The sequence below is a fragment of the Lonchura striata genome, chromosome 4, assembly GCF_050655825.1.
Source record: "Lonchura striata isolate lonStrDom1 chromosome 4, ASM5065582v1, whole genome shotgun sequence".
In the NCBI taxonomy this organism is placed as follows: domain Eukaryota; kingdom Metazoa; phylum Chordata; class Aves; order Passeriformes; family Estrildidae; genus Lonchura; species Lonchura striata.
In genome coordinates, this window is record NC_140706.1 from 37,305,130 (window position 1) to 37,328,062 (window position 22,933).

The window sequence follows — 22,933 nt, forward strand, 5'->3', positions numbered from 1 at the left end:
AGGAGCTAGCTATTACCAAAAAAAAGAGAAAAGGGTATGTGTGTGTGTAATAACATAAACAGCAGCAGAAAGCGCATTAGGATGTCCTCCTAATGCCAAGATGGTCAGCAAGTATACAGATGAGACTAAGATACTGCTTAATTTTATTCGGATAGGCAGCAGGATTTGTTACTGTTTGAGAATCAATCTTCACTCTTCTCTAAGCCCTCCCCCATTGTAGGAATGCATCGAGTTTTAAAACCCTGGAAAAAGATACCACAAATATGTTTTAATATGCAGTTGCCTTAGAGTGGGAGACGAACAAATGACAGCATTCTACTTTTGCAGAAGCTCTGATTAGGTCCAGCAAGATCAGGGCCCCACTGAAAAAGGCTCGACATAAACGAAGAACAGAAATGTTACTTTCCCAAGAGCTCACAGTAAAGACAGATGGAAGTCAGGAAATCGCTCCAGTAATCTGCAAGTGAAAGAACTACTAACTTCACATCTCTTCCACTAATTGTCTCCAGAGCCAACACACTCCTAGCAGTTTTAGCTTCCCACAGAAAAAACAGGTATTTCTGATCTCTGCAGTAACTGTGTCAGTGGATGTTCACATCCCAGATTCGAACTGCTCTGTACTGCTGAGATCTCCCTGATCTCAGTGGCCGCTGTACACCAGTGATGACTTGCTGCACACGGGATGTTCTGCAAACATAAAGGTGCTGCCAAAGTCAGCATTTTTCCTGGGGAAGGCAGCCCTTGGCAGAAACAATTACTTCTAATGTTTAAAATGGCTGATCTCACACTTCTCCATTTTCCGGTCTTATGCGATTTTCTCATGGGCAGCCATTCCAATTCGTCACGATGAAATTCCCACCTTCACATCATAAGGCTAGTTTGACAGCACCACTTGCCAGTTCCATCGTCCTCAACTCGCAAGAAGCATTACCGGCAGCAATTTAACCCGTTCACTAAGACGCGGGCAGCCAAGCTGTTCAGGCAGGACCCTTAATCACAGGTACAAATTACAGCCACATGAACGACGCCGCTGTGATCCCAGCTGGAATTGCCGCCCCAGAGCGGGAGGCGCTGCCCGCACAGGCGGTGCGCCCGCGCCCCCGTGCGGCCGCCGAGCGCCGGTGCGGCCCGGCCCCGCCACGGATCCCGATCCCGCTGGGATCGCGGCTCCCAACGCTTCGGGAACTGCTCGGCGCCCCGCTCGGGCCGCTGCAGACAGCGCCGGCTTGTCACGCACTCACGTTTAACCCGGGAAGTGATCGCTTCGAACAGGGCACTGTCCAAGCATTACAGAATACATGCTACAAAACTAACAAATGTATAGTATCCCAGGCTAGAGCGCAGCGCTTGGACAGAGTTACACTTTGTCCATACACTTTGTCCTCCTCTTAAAAGAAATACTCTGAAATCTTTAGGGGAGAAGGAAACAGCAAAGTTACAATATTTACCTAATCTCCCTGTTCTTCTTAAATCAAATTGCTTTTGGCTTTTTTGTTCTGCTTGCTTGGGTTTTTTTAACACATAAGTGGATAGAGCACATAGCAAGTTTAGAAAGAGGTAGTACAGTTTCAGATGACAGGAGAAATTAACAACCATATGTAACCTTGCCGATGCTTCGTGAATTATGCAAGACTTGCATCGAATCATTACTGTTCTAAATGTGCACGTAATAAAGACAGCAAAGACACGACTTCCTACACAGTAGTAAAACAGAGCACTCAACTTGTGGTTGCTAAGGAATATAAACAGTGATGCAGAGAACTGCTAGATTAATCCAGCTGGGATAGACATCCAAACAATTGTACACCTTTTTTTTTTTTTTTTTTTTTTTAATTTATTTCAATAGAATGACACCATAATTGGCTAAGAGACCAGAGAGAGCCCACAAAAATCCACGGAAAATGGAAAACCGTCCCTTGACTTCTCTGGGCTTTGGTCTGTGTCACAATCTGCAACACTGACAGCCAGGAAATGAAAAAACAGAATTACATAGAAAGCAGTTCAAATTCAATCAGTCTTTCACAGCCAGAACCCCACAGAAATTCAATATCTCTCCATTTGCTATTTCACATTTATATACGCATCTTTTACTTTTTGTCTGTACATCACACAATTAGAAGGCAATTACCTAAATTATAAATTCTTCAGATCATTAAAGCTGTCAACAAAATTTGATTTTCAGTGTAAGAGCATTCACACATCAACCAAAAAAACAGTTTTTCCTGACTGCATCCAAAACTTGACAAGAATTCCATTTCTATTTCAATCTATTCCATCTAAATATGAAGCCTTTCAGCAGATCCAAATACTGCATAGTCACCCAAATTAAAGAAGCAGGGAGAAAAAAAAGATAACTTGATAAGGCACCTCTTTTGTAGAGACATTTTGCTCTCATACCTCAGTTTTGCCTTCAGCAAGTTTTGGAAGGTTCCAATTAAAACATACTTTGAGCACTGTGCACAGTAAAGCCTGGTGATTTCCTTAATTAAATGCCTAGAAATGCATTGGAGCCTAGAAATGCTCCAATGCTCAACCCATCCAGTATTTTTACTCTCCTGCCTCCAAGTTAACTACAAAGACCTATATGTTGCAAAGCACAGCTGATTTTGCATGTTCTTGCACTGATTTGTTTCAGACTACTTTACACCTAGACCCCTTAATAGCATTTTTCACTCAGGAGCAAGGGCCATGGCAACCCCAGAGTGCTGGGGTCCAAAGCCATGACTAGAAAATGACACTGTGTCTCTGCACCTTTCTAAGCAGCAGCAGCAGCTACACTGCCATTACAGGAGCTGCACAAGCAACAGCATGTGACGCCCAGCGAGGAGGGACATGTCACACCACCCCCCTGCTTTCCCTTCCACTCATCTGTGGAAACCCTACTCATCTGTGGGGGAAAAAAATAACCTACAGATATCACACATCAAACTTTGTTTCCTTTTATGAGCAAAACTTTTAGTGGAAATATCATAAAGTTGATTGAAGTGCGACCATTACCATTATGAGGGAGGTGATTCTGCCCCTCCACTCCACCGTTACAAGACCTCCCATCCAGAGTGCCCCCAGCACAGGAAAGATTATGACCTGTTGGAGCAAGGGCAGAGGAGTAGCATGAAGGCTGGAGAACCTCTTCTATGAAGACAGTCTGAAAGAATTGGGGTCATTCAACTGAAGAATTCAGGGACGCCCTACAGCACCTTCCAGTACTCAAGGGGTCTACAAGAGTCCTGGAGTGGGACTTTTGACACCTGCCAATGGCTGGGTGTAGTGTCCAATGGTGGGAATGGCTTCAAATTCAGAAAGAGTAGGTTTAGACCGGACAATAGGAAGAAATTCTTAACTGTGAGCGTGATGAGACACCGCCGCAGGTTTCCCAGAGAAGTTCTGGATGCCCCACCCCGAAAACCATTCTGTGATTCTCCGTTTTCCCGCAGCGCCGGCCAGGGCGCGTGTGGTCCGGGCCGGCTCGGGCGGGGCGGGGAGCGGACACGTCCGTGTCCGCTCCCCGCCCCGCCCGAGCCGGCCCGGACCACACGCGCCCACGGCGGGTCCGAACCCGATCTCACACACACACACACCCACGGCGGGGCCGAACCCGATCACACACACACACCCACGGCGGGCCGGCCCGGCACACGCCCGCCCACCGCGGGGCCGGCACTGCCCGCTCCAGCCCGCCCTTGTGCGCAGCAGCTCCGCGCCCGCGCCGCTGGGGCAGCGAAGTTAAGGGAGGTATTCTTAGGAGCACGAGATGGGTTTTTCCAAAGCGTTCGTGCTCGGTAGATCGTTTCCGATACCTGCCGGCATGTGCGTGTTGCCGTCGCTGCTCTGCCCTTCTGTTTAATTTCTCTGCTTGCTTTCCTTTCGAAGGAGATGCCTTCTTCTGGCCTCTCCGGGCCTTCGTGCTTCCTGCTGGACTGTAGTTCACTAGCCGCTGGATAGTGAACTCTATGGGCACCAGGGAAAAGGAGGAAAACACTCATCAGATGTATTTGAAAGACATTCATAATGATCCTTTGCAAAAAAAAAAAAAAAACACTTCTAACTTGACGAGGGTTGCAGCTTATAATGATAGCTTGCAATCCTAAAAGCACTTCAAATGCAGCGCTTAATGCAGCTAAATAAAGCTGGACTCCCATTAAATAAAAAGAGCTGATGGTAGTTTAACTTCCATCAGATCTTCGGATTTGTAATTTGCTATTAAAACTCCAGAGCCTGCAGTAAAGGGGGTTTTTCCTGCTCACTGGCATACTACAAATTACCCAGATCAAAAGCATTACTTGTGGGAGATGCACATGCTAAAAGCACATTGCCGATCTTATTCCCTTTTCTAGCTTCATGTCCAACTAATTATTCTTTCTCCATAGATATGAATTACTCTAGGTTCATCACCACTGTGAGTGCAGCAAGAAAAGCATCTCCAATAAGACTGCTGAGTGAGTACATATCCCTTCTTCCCAGTTTCTCTGAAAGAATCATTCTGTGTTCTGATCTGTGCTGGAGTATCATGGCTTAAGACTTTAAAAGGTGTGAAAGAAAACCAAGCTGTAAGCTGACAAAGCAACGTGACTTTGGTCAAGCAGAGATGCCAAGCAGGTATAAAGAAAAATAAAGTGAATAGCCTTGAACCATTTCAGAAACCCATCCAGACAAACAAATTAGTATTACCACTTTAACAAGTGTATGAAAAGCTTCTGCCACTGTCTCTGAACCCAGGCTTTTGATGCTGTTTGCAACTGAGTTTATGTTGTGTGTCCAGGAGCAAGCAACTGCTAATTGACTTGAAATTCAGTCCCAGCATGTTTATTTCCACCTCATTTTCCAGTATCCTGTTCACATCCATAAATGCTTCAGCACCCCCACTCTCTCAGTATTACTGCACTTTCCTTTTCCATATTAATCTATCTTTAGGCTACAGCATTACATTGTCTTCCATGTGACAGATGGAGAAGCTTAACTGCCTACTTGTTTACTCAGCTGAAACCCACAGAGACCTGACAGAATCCAAGCATGAGACATACATCACTAGTTAAGCCTTCAGGGGCCAATTTCCCCTCTTGGTAAGGGGCTGGCATTTGCTGTACTGCTTAAAATACTTCATACAGGTACAGCTCAGTCATGCAATTCACTCTAGGCAGGCTCTTTTTCAAGTGATACGTTAATATACATCATAGCAAAAGTACTGAGCAGCACAGTTCCTGTAGAAAGATATCCTGAGCCTACAGTTTTGATGACAAAGTAAATCTCTCTTTACCAGGCCAAAAGTCACAGGCATAACACAAATCGGTGAAATAACTGATAAGAATTAACTCCCCATGTTCAGGTCTGCTAATAATACTGGAAAATAAACTTGGTAACAGGCCACTTTTAAGCCAGATCTGGTGTCATCTGTCCTCTCATATCTGATGTAAAACTGCCAAGACAGCATGAATGCCACATTGCGAGTTCTTAGATTTAATGCAATCAAGTGCCCTTGCTGGATTAAGGTCTGGTCTGCATTACATAGATTGGATCTGAATGATTGTGAAACTGTGACTTAAACGCAGGAATTAAGATTTTCTTCATAGCAAATTACTTACACAGTGCCTTTGCCACTAAAACTGGGCTGCCAGAAACATTTCCATTCCATTATAGAAAAGCTATAATCATCTGTCAGTATAGCTGCCAGATCAGCTGAAGTGAAACTGAATGAAAAACAGAACAAAAAACAAAGCCATTCAAGTCAGTCTAAACAGACTATCATTTAGATTTTAAATTCTTGAAACTCAAAATACATCAGTCATGACAGTTTTTATATAGAACTGTCCAGATTGGTCCAAAATAAGTTAAAAATATCTTTTTTAACTTAAAATTATTTTTTTAGTCAGACCTAAGAGTATCTCCTTCCTGGGGCCCTCAAACACCTATTTAATCCAAGCAGAAAACTGAGTTCAAGAAGAGTTATCCTTTTTAATTCATGATAGCTAAACAAGTAAATTGAAAAATAGAACAAGTTTTCTGGGCCATTACTAAATATTGATTAAAGGATATGACTACCATTATAATAATAAAATAGTAACCAAAGTGTTTTCCTTTTACTCTAGCTGAATTGATGCAGAAGTCTCCTCCATCTCTCATCTCTCTGGCTGGAGGGGCACCAAATCCTAATCTTTTTCCGTTTAAGAGGGCAACTGTTGACATTGGACATGGAACACCTATTGAGATTGGGGAGGATCTGATGAAGAGAGCTCTCCAGTACTCAGCCTCAGCAGGGTATCTGTCACAGCTGCCTGCACTTCAAGACACCAGAAGCTAAGGGTCATTATGCCCTTTATTGCATTAAGTCACCTGTGTTTTTAAAACCTGTTCATAAAGCCTTTTTTTTCCAAAAATAGGTTCTTCCTAAAACCCATGGTTTTTTTTTTTTTCAATTTGCCTCACTATTTACATTTGAGTTCCAGTGGAAAATTTTGCAATGGGTTATGTAAAAAGAAAAAAAAACCCACTTAAATCACTTAAAACCCTAATCCTAGTATTTCTTAAGACAGAGTATTTCCTGGCTATTAGTATTTGAAAATCCAGACACCCAAAACAGATATTATTTAAAAGATACTGCATTACAACACATAGTTTTGGAGGTTTTTTTGGAGTATTTCTTTTCATTTGGCACCATATACTAAAGTCAGTATATAAAACTTGTGGTAGTTGAGAGGAGGTATTTATAGAATTGTCATTTTTGGTACAAAAATTGTATATCATTATATTGCTTTAGTGCTCATGTAAACTTTTCAGCAGACAGCACTGAGTCAGGTGAGGACAGGTTTGCAAAAATACTTGGGTACCTACAGAGACATATGGGGCATCAGTTAAAACTTTTCTTAATATATAAATGAACCAGCCATTTGTGAACATCCTACAAGATCTTGAGACATTTTCTAGAAAACATGTTTTAGAAATTGTAATCTGCAGCAGGTTACAAGCAGCATTAAGAACTTTGTCACACTGCCACGTTTGAGTACAGAATGATAATTTCTGGGAGTGAGTATTGTTCAGCCTCCACCCTGTTTCGTCCTTGGCAAATAATTTCTGCCCAGATTTCACTGTGATAACTTGGTATGGACCACAGGTGCTCATCTCATTTTCTTAATTTCATAAAGCAGTCATAGCAATTGCGTCTAAGTGTCTCTGTGTGACAGTTGCAATCAAACTCAGTACTGCATGCTGGATTTGGCAGGGATTTAGAGGAATAGGCTAGCTTTGGCCTTTATAAGGTCTTAGATATGCCTTCTTATTCACGTTTCAGGATTCCAGAATTGTTGTCTTGGCTAAAAGATTTCCAGCAGAACTTGCATGATCCTCCCACAGCCAATTACAGTCCTGAGCAAGGACGGATGGAAGTGTGTGTCACAACTGGCAGCCAAGAAGGCTTGTCTAAAGTAAGACCAAAAGATTCACGTGTTAGAAGCATTTCATTCAGATAGATGTTTATTCTTCCATCAGTTCAGTTGTATTCAGCATTAAGTGCCCTCTATAACTATGTGCATGGTACAGCTCCATGTACTCTTTCTCCATAGATATTAATTACTCTAGGTTCATGTAGAAGATAAAGGAAATTAAGTAAAATTGGAGTGGCATTCTAGACTGTCAGGACTGCATGAAAGTTCAGGTAACCAAAGAGCCTGTGTAGGAAAAACGCTATAAGGTAACATACCATGTTACTCAAGTAGTGCAATAAGAAGTGCATAGATACTTTACCATAATTCTGTTTTAAATATGTATGTTTCTTCTAGTATTTACTTCCTGATTTTTTGGGTTTTTACTTCCTGAAATAATTACCTTCTCCAGTCGACTGTCACTGCTGTTTAGTTGTTTATTTCTATAACTTGTACAGTAGAAAGGGTGCTTCAGAACACAGTCTTTCCATGTCAAGTTGGTAACCTATCTTAATTTGGCTCTAAAGCAGATTTTTCATCTGTTTGTTGCCTTTCTCACAGACAGGATAATTATAGGGTTAGGGAATTACTACTATCTAATCAAGATTTTTAATCCCACTAAGAAGTCAAAAGTATGAAGCACATGTCCAAAAACTGAGCAATCTTTAAATCAGAATCTTTTCTGTTGCAGGTGTTTGAAATGCTCATTAATCCTGGAGACAACATCCTTTTGGATGCACCCACATATGCAGGAACACTAGCAGCTGTAAGTTATTCCTTAGCTACAAAACATTGTGAATGTTACATTTGAACTAAACAGCAGTTTAGGCACTAGTTAGTACCTGTTCTGCAGTCTTCTAAACACTGTCTGTTTTTGCCATAAAAACATATCTAACACTCAACTCATTTTAGTGTCCAACCAGTTAAGTTCATAAATATTAACTCATAGAAGGTTTTCTACTAAAAGTTATATGAAAGCTATTTGAAGTTCCTCTTCTAAACACTAGTTCATTCAAGGGTTAAGATCACATATGGGACTGGAAAGAAAGCCATCAGGACCTAGTTTGGTTTAAAAATTAAATTTATAACAAGTGGGTGTGTTAATACGTCAGCATGTTTACCTGAAGTATTTAATGATCAGAGTATACAATAGCTATAAATAGTATCATATTGGAATATATACTGAAACACCCATATACGACTACGAAGATATTAATTAGTGAGAACTATACAAAAGAAGCAAAGTTTACTTCTGAAAAGTAGTTTAATCAGTATAAAATTAAATGTCAGCTCAAAATACATAAGACCTGCAAGAAGGATTAGAATAAATACACCACAAATTCAGTTGTTCCCCCTTGCATCAAAATAAATTGTTATTACTTACTGTCTTCAATTTAAATATATAGTCTAATCAGCTGTACTTCTTAAGAAGTGTATTTTGACAATGCAGCAGCTTGCAGTTTTACCTAAAAATGCAGAGCACTACATGGTACAAATTGAAATTCCACAGAGGAGAGACAGCAAGATTTTTCATTGGTATTTTACCTATATTTTTTCATACTGCTGTCAACATGTCAATGCAGTAGCATAATTTCATTCTCCTTTGTATTGCTGAATATATCTGTTGAGAGAACAGATTTTGTGCCCTTTGTCAGGGAAGAGTAGCTTAAAGCTCTGACTTTCCACAAAAGGAGGGCATAAATTGTCAGTTGGAAACAAAGGTGCTGTGACCTTAACTGTCTGTGGTGAGAGTATGGGAAGTCCTGAGAGAACAGTTCAGATTTACAAACTCCCTTTCTGCTTTGAAAACCAAATATGATTTCCTAGAGAAGAGCAGCAATTGAACATAGGACTTAGCCATTTTCTCCGAGTTGACTTAGTAGAACAGATAAAGAGCAATGTGGTAAGTTTGACAAGCCTTACAGCAAATTAAGGCAAACTTTTATTTGACTCATGAGCAAATGGAGCTTAAGGTATTTATAAAATCAAAAAGAAAGACTTTGTATTGATGAAATGTTACGGAGCAATGACAAAAGGAAGACCTTTGAATTACACAATTGTGACAGTTTTGTTCCTTCTATCAACAGCTGAGACCCTTGGGTTGTAATATAATTAATATTCCTAGTGACCAACATGGCATTATTCCAAAAGCTTTAGAAGAAATTCTGTCTGCTTGGAGCCCAGAGGATGTAAAAAATTGTAGCAATCACCTCCCCAAATTCCTATACACTATTCCAAATGGATGCAACCCAACTGGCAACTCACTGACCACAGAGCGCAAAAAGGAGATTTACCAGGTATGGAGCTGTGCTCTTGTGAACCTTGTAGGTGGAAATAGATAAATATCAAGTCTTGTTTCAGCTGAAGGTATCCCATGTTTGGTATTCGGGCCCATTATTGGTACAGTAGACATTCCTCCCAGAACTTGTTTCTAGCAGAATCTCTATCACAGCAGCTCTTCAGAGGTAGTCTATGCCTTAGGTAAATTGTTTTCCAATGGTAACCTATTGGCAGGTGTTACCTTTGCCATGGGCTTCTAACTGGGCTTATTGTATGTGGCCTGCACAGTTTGAATGCTACATAGAACAGAGTTTCAGGTGCATACGAGGGTCTGTGTACTACAGGTACTATGATTACTCTTACAATTTTTTGATATCTAAATTGGGCACTTGAAGACTTCTCATCATGGGGGCTTCTATATAATGAATGTTCAATCAATGAAACCATAATATGATGCTGGCTGAAAAAAAAAAAACACCTGACTGAATTTGCCATGTGTTTAACTTTTATTCCTTTTGTTACTTTTTATTAATTTATTTAGCTTGCAAGAAAATATGATTTTCTCATAATAGAAGATGATCCTTACTACTTTCTTCAATTTGAAAAGGTAATTTTTCTTCCATAATCCTTAGTAACACCTTTTCTGGGGAGAAACTAAAGTTTTACGAAGTTTGAGCCCTTACTACTGCCTCTTCTTCATGTCCTACCAAGGCAGTTGTAGGCCTCACAATCTGTACTGTTTCAGTAATTTTCCCCTTTGTGGTATTTTATATCCTGTTAATTAGTGGTTCAAATTTCTCAAGCCTCATACAGGATAGAATTTTTCAGTAATCAGAAAATGACAAAGAATTTGCATTCAGAGCAAAGCAAGTATGTCACTGAAGCAGCACTTGAAATTTGCAGCCTCTTAATGTTCCTTTCTCCCTGTCTCTTCTTTCATTCAGCAGAAGTCTACTCTGTATCTACCGTACCCCATTTTTATCCTTTTGCCTTTTGGAGAAACTGGGAGTTCTCCCAGGTGCCACATAGAGTGCTACTGGATAGACAGCTTCCCTTCTTGTAAATTTTCTGCAAATTTCATATGTGAATCTAAAGTTAGTCAGTCTTTAAAAGTACCTAACTTCAGAAATCAAAACACATCTTACAAAGCACTAGAACATTGGTAGAAGATTTTGAAATATGTTTTTATGGAAGGAGGCAATAAAACTGCCTCACTTATCCTTTGCATAGTATTGTGAAGCTTTGTAAGAAAATGTACGAGAGGTGGTGTAAAAACAGAATTCTTGGTAAGGAAAAAGTACACTGGACTCAGATCTTCACAATTTGGTCATATTTTCTGATTTCTTTTTTTAATATAGCAAAGCAAAATGCTACAAGGCTCCATTTTAGAAATTGCAGTACCTCTTTACTCCACAAGAAATCTTGGCAGAAAAACCATTATTTCTCTCTCCTTCTTATAGCATCATACCAATACTTAAACTGAACACTTGTGTGCTGAACAGTGGGCTAAGTAATCATCAAAAAATAACAAAAGCTGATTTCTTGAAGACATTCACAGAATATTGTAATCACATCTCAGAAAGCTAGGCTGAGCAATCAGTTGTCAGCAAGTTACTGTAATGTTTTCCTTGGAATATACATTTGAGAAATGAATTGTCTTCCTAGTAAAAAAAATAATTCCATTATAATCCTTACTAGCACCTTGAATTCTATTTTTTATTTTTTATTCCAAGCCATGGGCTCCAACTTTCCTCTCAATGGATGTGGATGGCCGAGTTATAAGGACTGACTCTTTCTCTAAAATTCTCTCATCTGGGTAAGGCCAGCTGCAGACCACTTAGTATTGCCTATTCAGTTAAGATGCAAGACTTCAAATGAAGTCATGAGACATGTCATAGTGTTTTATCATTTACTAACTATCCACTTCTGGAATGAACTTCTGAATCAATGGCTTTTCACAGTCGACTCACTTCTCAGGTCATCTCTCAGCAGTCATTTTACTCCAGGTTCTGTTTCTCTTCTGATGCAGATTCTGAAGCCTCTCCCCCCAGGAAGCCCATTCTTGCAGGCACAGTCTAGGCAGAAAAACAGATGCTGGATTCCAGCTCTTTTCCTGAAACTATTAGGAGCTTTTCTGTCTTCTCCTTTCCATTTCTCTTTTTATCTATCTCTTAGTATTCCTGCAAGCTCCCTGAACTTGTAATACAGAAAAGAAACTATCATTATTCACAAACTGCTTATAGGGTTGTACTGAAATCTAGCCTTCCAGATCTTCCAGGTTGTTTCCACCTGCCAGAAAAAGAGCCAGCTTGGCTGTTCTCCATTTCACACAAGTCAATGTATTTGATTTTTACCTTGCTTTTGTCTGTTAACCTAATGGATATGAAAAATGAATTAATTCTGCATTGGTAGCCAGTGGATTATAACCTATCCTAAAGAAAGTGAGAAGACAACATAACACTAAGTGCAATTGCATTTTCAGAAAATGGCATAGCACAGTATTATCTTTTTCAAGGACACACATGAGTTTACTGGTTCCATTTTTCTTCAAATAAAACCTTCAACCAATCTGTAAAGATGGATAATAATTGAAGCATAAGTAACCATCTAGTTTACCATTTATTCCATCATTCCTTCTGCAGTACTGAAAGGGAGAGAAAGAGTAAAGCCATTTGCCACTTATCTGTTTGTCATAAAGCCTAAGCATTCATGATCTTTTATTACAGGAAAACTTGTCTTTCCTTCTATTTGATTCATGTTATCTTTATGGTTGCAGAGGACAGCTTCCAAACATAGATTTTGTCCTAAAGCCTCATAACTAAGAAGCTACTATAAGCATTAAAACCTCTTAAGTGTTTGGTTTTTTTTCATTACTTTGATATTCAGCTTCTAAATTGTATAACCTGAGGGCAGTATTAAGATATAGATGAATTTGAATGCATAAGATCCTTACACTATCAATAAAATCATTGTATGTTTTTCTGCATATAACTTGGACAGAGTATTAGCACATTGCATTTCTGTAGTAACTTTATGTTTGTTTGGTTTCCAGTTTAAGAATAGGTTTTCTGACAGGTCCCAAGCCTCTCATCGACAGAGTTGTTCTACACATTCAGGTGTCAACAATGCACACCAGCACTTTCACACAGGCAAGTACCAAGCCACCAAATTAATTGTATTTAGAGAAGACAACGTATCCAAGTTATAAGATACCACAAGCAAACAGCTTTGTACTTTCACAGTTGCTCTGCACTTTTGCAGTTTTGTTTATGCAAAAGTTGACATTCATTGTCAATTCTGCCAAAGGAAGAGAGACTATCATAGAACTCGGAACCAGAGCTAGAGAGTTGTCTCAGGGCACAGATAGTACAGCTGATATCCCTTAACACTCAGATTTCAAGAATCAAGTTTTGAAAAATTTTATCTCTTCCTGATAGGTTTTTTACAACTTCAATGTAAAGCACAGCATGGAAAAAACACTCACTTATTATTTTTTATTCTACTTTTCAATTAAAACAATACTGGCAGCCCACAAAGACATTTCAAAGCAAGCTGACAGCTCCAGCCCCTTTATGTTTAGTAATAAGGAAAGGAGACACTGAACACCTCTAAATACGGCTTCCGTCTTCCAGCTCCATTAGTTCACCACTGTTAAAGCGGAGAGGCCAATGTGGACAGGAAGGTAAAGCAATATACATTGCCTTCCTCTTTCTCTCCAGTTATCATATTTAGCTCTTCATCCATTTTTCCCTCCCCCCATCCCCACTTCCAAAAACTGCCATGATCCTTGGAGACACTAGTACCATGGACTGTAATAACCATGGCACCTCTGTTTATAAAGGGCTCCAAAAGACACTGCATGCAATTTCATGTCTGGGGAATGTTGAATAGTGCATCTGGCTATGAATCTTTTGATGATTGTGGTTTTAAAACATGGTACTGATGATGTGTTTTATTTCTTTAGATTATGGTATCACAGCTGCTTCAGCAATGGGGACAAAAGGGTTTCTTGGAACATGTAGACAGGTAGGGTTATGTCCTATGCTGAATCCCATCATCTGTCATTCTGCTACTTGTTACCTACATCAAGTAGTAGTAAACAAGTCAGAGGAGGTGCGCCAGTATTAGGCCAAGTAGGTCAGACAGATCACCAAGACTGTTGGATTCACACAAGAGCTCTGAAGAGACACAGTGTGAAGTTGTAGACAAACAGGTCAGGGCATGTCACCTACCCCTCCAGGCAGATAATCTGCCAGTCCATTGGCACAGATTGCATGCAGCTCCCACCTGAAGGGAACTTCAGAGGTTCCTGGAAGCTTCAAGCCAGTGAATAAAGTTTAGATCCCTGCTAAAGGGTTAGGGTCTGTAGCAAAAGCTGTGATCTCTGAGCACAAAATCTATTGAGAAAGAGGCAGCATAGCCTTTATAAAGGGAGTTCACTAAGTTAGCATGACTTTACACTTTTGCCATCCTTGATCTCCTGATTGTGGATACTGATGAAAAAACAGGAAGTTCATCTACACACTAAACATTGCCTGAACAATGCCTCTCACTGAGAGAGAGAGAGAGAGCACTGGGCTACCATCTAACTCACAAGACATTTCTTGCATACTGACTGACACACATTTAGGTTTCATTTATTATGCAGGAGGAGCACAGTTTCTCTTGACAGTCAGTGCATCATTTTATATGCTCTACTTGGATATCATTAGAGCCCCAAATTTCTCACATCAGTAGGAGTGTGCTACACTCTGCAAAGGCCTGTAACAGCAACATGAGCAAAACATGCAAAAAGTTCTTATATCTCACTGTAACAGCCACTTGTGTCCCCTTGATGTTCATACTGTAAACAGCAATTTTTGAAAAAAAACTAAACCAGACACACCAGCTTTAACATTGCTTTGTTTTAAGATTTAGGAATATAAAGAAAAATCTCACAGAGGGACTTGGACCACACTTCAGCTCAACTTCCAGCAGATCCCAAAAAATAAATCCCAAGTGTATTTCTTCACTTACCTCTTTCTTGTAGGTCAAAAGGCAGTCTTATCAAGACTGAAGACCATTCTTCCACTTAAACTAATGAAAATAGGGTTGCAGTGGGGCAGCTGCAATGCTTTATAACCTTACTGATGAGGCCTCACAGCTGACCGCAGTCTCTTCCAGCTGATTTCATTTGTACAAGGGTGAGGTGTTAGATCAGGCTTTGGAGTAGAAGATTGACTGGTTTTTTTTTGGAGTAGTTACATTTTTGGGTTTCATCTTAGTAATCATTATGATTTCAGCATGTAATAATTAAAATGGTAACAGGATTTGCAATTTTAGCAAAAACTGCACAAAGTAGATTTACTCTTTCATATAGAATGTAGCAATAGATATAGCTGAGCCCCAAAACTGTTTAAGTATCTGTAGGTTTTGGTGTTTGTGTGTCAGATGTAATAAAATACATCCAGAAATCAAAACTATTGGTTCAGAAAGTATTTTTGAAAATACAAATGTAAAATTATGTAAATTATGCAAATTACTAAGGATGTTTTCTCAAGACATGGGAACACATTTGCATTTGAATTATGAACTCAGTAGCAGGCATTTCTCTTGTGTCTTCCATTGCACAGCTGTGTCATTTTATGCTGACAAAATCCACTGCACATGATTTGTCCATGGTGAAACTTGGGTTAGGGTCTTTTTTCCCCAAGAAGAGATTAAATTATTTGAAAGTTTTACTTGCGCTATGAAGGAAATAGGTTCAAATGCTTAGGAAAGGGGAAGCTGTCAAATAGTTGTGACAGGTTTATCATATGATTTGGTTTTTACCTTGTCAAATGTTATTTCCATGTGTACCTGTTACACAAATTCAACCCAAATGCACAGATATTAAGTCTGTGCTTTTGCATATATTCAAGTCCCTAATTTTCTTCAGTGTGTGTGCTTTGTGCAGTAAATACTATTAACAGGACTTATATCCACTGCCATAATAGAATTTATGTAATATGTAAAAGGTTTCTATGATATGTGTAAAGCTGAAGAAGCAGCCACAAAGGGACTTCCTCTCTCTGATTGATCAGTGCTCTGTTGGAGATGCAGTGAAGCAGTAATGATTTCTTGGCTATGTATACAAGTATTTATACACACAGTATACTGTGTTATGCCCATCTAGGATATTCTTGTATTTCTATTAAACGTGCACTTGAGTTGTTCAAGTAGAAAGGCTTTGTTTCTGCCTTCAGAAACAAATAGACTCTGAAAGGATATGAGTTCATGACTTTCAATTGATAATTTACTTTCAGAGTGGTGGACTTCTACAGGATCCAGAGGAATGCAATGCTCACTGCTGCTGACAAATGGTTAAAAGGTCAGAGTGCAGCGCAAATAATCACTTTTTTTGCCAGCTATTTATCATCTTTGTGCTCAGTAAAAATCACTTAAGTTCATCTCTTGACTGAAGTGACAGATAAGCACTATAAGCAAATCCATTGCATTAAATATTAAGCTTAGGACAAATTCTCTGTTGCTGCATTCTTATGCTTTCTGGTAGGACAGGGAGATAGATGGTGATGAGAAAAAGCTCACCACATTACTATTTAAAGCAATTTTACAAAGAGCCTATGTTTCACTTAGTTATGTTCTTATACTTTCAGTGTTTAAAATCTCTGTCTTTAAAAAATCTCTGAAATAGTGACCTTAATTTAAAAGAAAATACAAAAAATCACTATAGTAATAATAATGTTTGTATCAGCAAATCTAAAACATCAATGAATCTGTGATGTTTCCATTAGAAGTGGGGCATAAGTTTCTTGCTTGATTCCATTTTCTCTCTCTCTCTCTCTCTTTCTCTAGATTTGGCAGAATGGTACCCTCCTGCTGCTGGCATGTTCTTATGGATCAAAATAAAGGGCATTTCTGATACACAGCAGCTGATAATGGAAAAGGCTTTGAAGAAAGAAGTATGATATGTGATCTAACGCCTTATGATCTTAAAATAAAAACAGGGAGGGATAAAATATCTGTATCTATCCACATGTGAACATATAAAAAAGCAGGGGGACTTGCTGTGCACCATTATTAAGTCTGCAAGTCAGGCGCTATGGCATAGTTACTGATTAGCAAAATATTTTCACAACTCTATTCAAATGTTGGTATTTTATCAGTTTACTCAAATTGAAACCAATATAACATATGGTACAATATGTCATTGTATATGACATATATCTATAACACATATATACCTATATGGTGGCTGTTGACCAATTTTTTTTTAATGAGAGAAATTAAATTTTGTTTTATTTCTCCAAATCCAGCACTGAGTAAGCTGCACTCTAGGTGCTTCTAATCATTGTGATGATATGAACGAGACCTGGTAACCAAAACCAAAGACCCTTTGGTTTTATTATGAAAAATCTGGTTACACATTGCATATTTTTGTTGTCTCATTCAGGAAAAAAGAATACGTTACACCATGTTCACACTTATAAGAGTGTAAGCACTAAGTTTTCTCAAATTTAATTTAACATAGTGTTTTAAAAATGTGGTAATAACTGTGTGGTTATTCACTTTTTTGTAGGTATTACTGGTTCCTGGAGGAGCATTCAATATTGATAGTTCAGAGCCTAGTTCTTATGTCAGAGCCTCCTTCTCTCTGCCTTCTCCTGCCCAGATGGATCTGGTGAGATATTCTTTTTTTTACATTCTTATCAAGACAGTTTCTCACACAGTGAGAATGCTCCTTTATTTTAACATCCTTCTCCTTATATTTTTTCTTGAATGTTAGAGGCTTCAGTCTGTAGTGATTGAGCAGTACTTTCACAGCAGTGTTAGCTGTTCCTTAAGCAAGATACTCATCCAAATTATCTGCAAGATAATAAATTTTTAGGACTACTTAGAATTTTTATATGTATCTGATACATACAGTGTCTCACACTTAAACCTCCCAGACATTATTTCTAAATGCTTTACTGAAGCCAGAGTATTTGCTTAAGCATTAGCAGGTATCGTATCTTTCAGACTTTGGATTCCCGAGATTCTGAGATTGAATTACTTGTGTTCTTTTTTTTGGTGTGTGTTGCTAATTCTTTGTAAGAAAGACTATTGTTTTCCTTCATACAATTAACATGCATGCTTTATTTATTTTTTTATTATTTTATTTATTTAATATTGTTCCTGATATTATTATCAGGAACTAATCTTTTATGTATTTTAGGTGCATTTTTGATGTTATTTGGCTCTATCGATATAATCAATGGGAGAAAAGATAGGAGACATTTATTTGTGCAGATTTAATACTGATTTGATTGGGGTGCTTGAAACAGTTCAGTATTTGTAGTTGTACTTTTATGCAGTTGTGAAGGCTTATAACAGATAAGTGCTTCTATTGCCCTTTTAGTTCTTCTGTATTTTTTCTGTTTTTTCCTTTTTCTTTGTTAAATTAATTAATAACCATACTATTGACAGTCAAGCTGTATTTTTATATGCTTCCCCACTCAACTGTTCTTCCTTTTTTTCACTTTTGGAGTCCCCGGGCAGTAATATTAAGTTAAAAGAGATACTCTTTCAGGGATCACTAGTCTGTTAAAAGTTACATCTGAATTCCAAATAACCTTTGAACATCAATATATACATTTTTTTTGTTTCAGAAATCTCTGCCTTTTATTTTCTAGCAGAGAATCAGAAGCTTTGTGCAGTCAAAGCCCATAAGGAAAAGAGAAAATATCAGCAGAACTTTACATTATAAAATATTGATTCTATATGGTTAGGACAATTTTAGTAGCTTTACAGGTTTCATGTGTTCCCTATTCATGTAATGCTGAAATATAAATGTGAACCATTATTTTTTATTGCAGGCCTTCAAGAGACTGGCTGACCTCATAAAAGAATCTTTGTGAAAAAGCTAAATAGAGCCCTTGCAGTAACAAAAATCATGTCCAGAAAATATTTATTAACATTTGGATTTCATCAGAACACTTTATAAGTAAGCACAATAAAGTGGATGCTTCCTTAGATCTTTTCAGCTTAAAAAAAATGACAAAAAATGAAAGTTGAAATGAAACAATTTGCCTAATATTTTTTGACAGGGCATTGCATGACTAAATTTATTGCATGACTAAATTCAGAAACATTTAAATACTCAAAACCAGGATGTTCTATTGCCCATGAAATCCATGGTTTTGTTAGATTTGAATTGATTTTTGTTCTGACTTTTGTTTTCCATTTGAGTTGGGAAACAAAAATCACTTACTTAGAAAGTTGCACTTGAAGTGGTGTTAGCCAGTGTTACTTCTCACTATTAATCTCAACTGATACATTCATCCAAAATCTTATGTTGGACTTGTCTCATGTGTCACTTCTGTTCTTGTCCTACTGTATGACATCTGGTTTTAATGATTTGAGGATTAGTAATTAATTTTACTGAAGTTTTGTCAGATGAAGCTGCTGTAACTGTGTTAAAAAAATTGATCCAGCAAAATGAGGCTTTGATTACAAATAAACCGAAGTCCCTTGCAATTTGTAAAAGGTATTCTGATTGCTGGTTTTTACGTCAGTCTGTGAATAATTACTCTGTACCTGTAGAAAATCTCTGGTTTGCCAAGGCATGTGGATGTACTAAAGGAACTACTCATAGTTATGCAGTCAGATGTGGTTTTGATTGGAGAGTGTAAGTAACTGAACAGGGGACCTGGTGGAATGGACGCTACCCTGACACTGCCTGATGCAAACAAAATTAAAAAATAAAGAAATGTTTCAGTCTCTTAGCCCTTGGTTGTTGTCATCCCAAACATTTGAAACTCAGCAACAGGTATAAAACCTTCAGAAAGTTTCAACAGAACTAATTCTCCAAGACTTTCCATTTGGATTGGTGACTTCAGTTTTACTTACTCTTTGGATGAAAGCACTGTGATCTTCCACCAATATCAGATGGCTGTTTCTTTATGTGCAACTGTTCAGAATTTCAAAATAAAACATTGTTCAAGGACCTGGCTAGCCATTCAGCAGCCCAGGCAACCCAAGCAAATAAGGGCCAGGCACAACCTTTCTTCTTTGGAAGTTTCACAACACAAATTATTACTACAAATTATTATTGTTATTACAAATTATTGTAATCCTTAAAATAAGTTTCGTTCCCTCTTTTCCCCTACTTGTAAATAGCATGTGTCACAACAAACTAACACAGATGTATGCCTTCCCAGCATCCCTCCCACTGGCAGGATCATTCCAGTGCCTCCAGCCCAGCATCAACTTTTCATGTCTGCCTGGAGCCTTTTAATTTAGTCACACATCCACAACATCTTGAGCAGCATATCTAAAATCAGTCGTTTGCTCAGTTCCCAGGTTACTATGGCTTTCAGGTAAATTCACTGGAGAGGAACCGATACAGGTGGGCAAGGGGGTGCAGTGGATGGGGCTGGCTCCTCCAGAGTCAGGCTGGGCTGGGGCAGCCAGGACCTACAGAGTGACAAAGTCTAGGGAGAGCCTGCAGTCCCAAATCTGCTCTCAGGGTGCCAACACTGTCTTTGAAGACAAATTTGTCCCATTTTACATGGTTTAATAGTGCTAATGGGGGATCCAAACTAGAACTGCCTCCTGTGCAGTGCCGCTCAACAGGAACTATTCACATCTCAACTCACTTTCATAAGGATGTGTAGAAATGATGAAAACTCTAATGTTGCAATCAGCCAATTTTTATCTTGGGCTCAATAGCAAAAATTATTTTATACAACAACAAATTGATATGTCTGTTTAATTAAAATAATATTTTTATAGAGGAATAAATGTAAACATAATTTAAGACTGATTTTTGTTCTCAGGTAAATGCGATTGTCAAATATTTTGGTCATATTGTCATTCATCCAAACCTGAATTCAATAAACATAATCAAAATACCATTATTAAGGCTTAAATTGGTGATGTGTTGAATAAAACACCTCTTAATTTTCAGAGATCTAAATGTTCATTTGGTTGAATGTAAACAAAATGCAATTCCATTTGTGACACATTGCATGGTCTTGCTATCAGCTAATTTAATTTAGAGAGAGGGGGTTTTTTCCCCAACTGTATTGAAGCCTCTGCAATTAAATTAATGTCCTGAACAATGCAAATTGAACAATGGCAGTGAAATCCTATATGTACATGCTGTTTCCATGAACCTCTTAAATGCATATTTTCTGGTCTCCTAGGAGAGCTTTCACTGTTATTAAATGTTCATGGAGGAAGCCACTTGAGACAAAAGGAAAAGAGTGGGCAGCATATCCGTGTAAGAAGAAATTACATGGCAAATTGAAAGTTTTGGGTTTCCCTTCTCATTTCATCTGTCCACCAGCAAATAACCCCTCTCATTCATAGCTGGGTTCAAGCCATCTGATGCAAGTGACACAATCTGCCAGTGGGGAAGAGAGGAGACAGAGGAAGGGAAGGGCAGGGCTCAATGCAGGGAGCACAGCCCCTGGTGCTGCCCTGGTGGGGGCACTTGAGGAGGAGGAGGGTGCTGCAGTGCTGGAGAGAGCTGCCTGCCATGGGCAGCCCCCGCAGCCTGCCTCTCACTTCTGAGTGAGCATTTAGCTGCCCCCTCTCTTGTACCTGCACTGCGGTTCCACTGCATTTTCACACTTTTGGCAGATGAAAATCACCTAGAACTTCTGGGCAATCTCTGGACGCTTACAGATTCTATTTGCGTTTTTTAAAATCTTGTATTTCAATTCTACTGGTATTTAAAAATCTTAACCTATAGACCTGCAGTTCTTTTGGTCCTGCCTTTGCAGTCTGGACTGCGACCCACTGAGCCAAATATGTAAAGGAACTCCATTGAGCTGTGTTGTGGATGTCCTAATCTGTCTTGTTTTCTTTATTGTCCAATAACAGGTTTTGAGCAGCCCACTCTAGATAGTCTTATATGGGAATAGAACAGTTGCAGTGTTTGAACTGTAATTATTCTGAATAAAAATGCAAAGAAACATGCATTTTCATTCTTCTAATACTGCTCCCAGGAATACCATGCTGTACCTCATTTTTCTCATAATGATTATGGAAACTGTTGTGCAATCCTGCAAAGCACAGAAGTCACAAGGAGAGAAGAATAAGGGTCTTGCTGATTCTTTTCAAGAATTAATATCCCAGAAACATGTTAATAAATCTGACTACAGCTAGAAGATTCCCTATAGATGTATAAAATGTGGAGAATGCCTTCAGAATTATATTTTCTTTTCATTTTCAAATTGTAATATATCACATCTGTATTAAGGTAACAAGTGGATATCTGTATTGCGGTCTAGGAAAAATTAACATGAAAGTGTTTCTGTTCCTTGATGTACACAGAACTTTGACCTTTTTCTACATTTGGCTAATAATTAACTTAAGATACTTTCTTGCAGTTTCATCCAATAAATCAAGCATTAACAGAGGTAGATGAAGTTCTTCTGACAATATCAAATTATTTTATTGCCTTATATGGAATGTATAATTTAATGAACTCTGAGTGTCTACCTCTCCACAAAAACTACTAATAAAGTGGAGGAATGGAAAGGCCAATTCAGTTTTCTTGGTGGATTACATGAAATATTATTTTCAACACAGTTCCAAGAATGTTCCAAGATGTTACTTAATAAGAAAATAAGCTAATTTCTGCATCTGTAAGGAAGACTAGAAAGAGTTACTGTCTTAGTACACGCCTAGCTAGGTAAATTGTAAATATTTTAGGCAACCCATTAACATGAAAGCTAACAGCTAAAAGCTTTTTAGTAACGACTAAGAAAAAAGATACTTTATCACCCAAACAAATAGAAAACAGTCTTGATTTTTACAGAATTAACCAACACTTTTGCATCTCTGCTTTTTTTTTCTTCTCTGGATTTCTTTGTTCAGCTCTTTTTAAGGGTGTTTCTAAGCCACAGGGGTCCCAGGTAACATAATATTTCAGTAATTAAAGGCAATTATTTTTTTACTATTGCCACCATATCTTTTTTTTATCCTTACAGATATGCTATTACCTGCATTTGTTGTAAATCACATGATACATAATCCCATCAATAACTAATCTCTGGCTGGTGGCAAGTCTGACCCAAAGACTTTCATTTAAGGAAGCCAGCATCACTTTAGGAGACCAGCACTAACTTTAGGGAGATGTAACTCAGAAGGATAACTATCGGGAATATAATATTGCCTATATCTTCAAGTAACAGCAGTTATGCCAAATTAATAAATGTGTTATTTCTTTCTGTCTCCTAACTGGCATAATGTTTCCCATTGTATCTTTTTAT

The 22,933-nt window shown here is 38.5% G+C and overlaps 1 protein-coding gene and 1 long non-coding RNA gene across 5 annotated transcripts; one reads left to right on the forward strand and one right to left on the reverse strand.

The window, feature by feature from the left end:
- The first annotated feature begins 3,641 nt into the window (after positions 1-3,641).
- On the forward strand, positions 3,642-19,196 carry AADAT (aminoadipate aminotransferase). 4 transcript variants are annotated; one of them, XM_077782908.2, is made up of 14 exons: positions 3,642-3,726; positions 4,366-4,436; positions 6,084-6,252; positions 7,283-7,415; positions 8,104-8,178; positions 9,500-9,709; positions 10,234-10,299; positions 11,426-11,508; positions 12,745-12,841; positions 13,657-13,718; positions 15,977-16,041; positions 16,527-16,633; positions 17,251-17,352; positions 18,527-19,196. In XM_077782908.2, exons 2-14 carry the CDS (start codon positions 4,370-4,372, stop codon positions 18,566-18,568), a joined length of 1,278 nt encoding a protein of 425 aa, XP_077639034.1. In that variant the 5' UTR covers positions 3,642-3,726; positions 4,366-4,369; the 3' UTR covers positions 18,569-19,196. The 4 variants fall into 4 exon arrangements, with proteins under 4 accessions (XP_077639034.1, XP_021409187.1, XP_085434064.1 ...); XM_021553512.3 differs by having other exon boundaries at positions 3,678-3,732; positions 4,368-4,436; XM_085577938.1 differs by having other exon boundaries at positions 3,683-3,807; positions 4,368-4,436.
- On the reverse strand, positions 3,801-16,531 carry LOC146767591 (uncharacterized). The gene is made up of 3 exons (XR_014954784.1): positions 14,709-16,531; positions 11,663-11,767; positions 3,801-3,948 (listed from the first exon to the last, which is right to left on the reverse strand). It is a non-coding gene; the product is annotated as an uncharacterized LOC146767591 (long non-coding RNA).
- Positions 19,197-22,933: the final 3,737 nt, after the last annotated feature.

Excerpts from the sequence above, each read along its gene's own strand:
- AADAT (XM_077782908.2), top strand. The coding sequence starts at position 4,370 with ATGAATTACTCTAGGTTCATCACCACTGTGAGTGCAGCAAGAAAAGCA. Across the intron at positions 9,710-10,233 it reads GCAAAAAGGAGATTTACCAG|CTTGCAAGAAAATATGATTT; the intron begins GTATGGAGCTGT and ends TAATTTATTTAG. Across the intron at positions 16,042-16,526 it reads TGCTGACAAATGGTTAAAAG|ATTTGGCAGAATGGTACCCT; the intron begins GTCAGAGTGCAG and ends CTCTTTCTCTAG.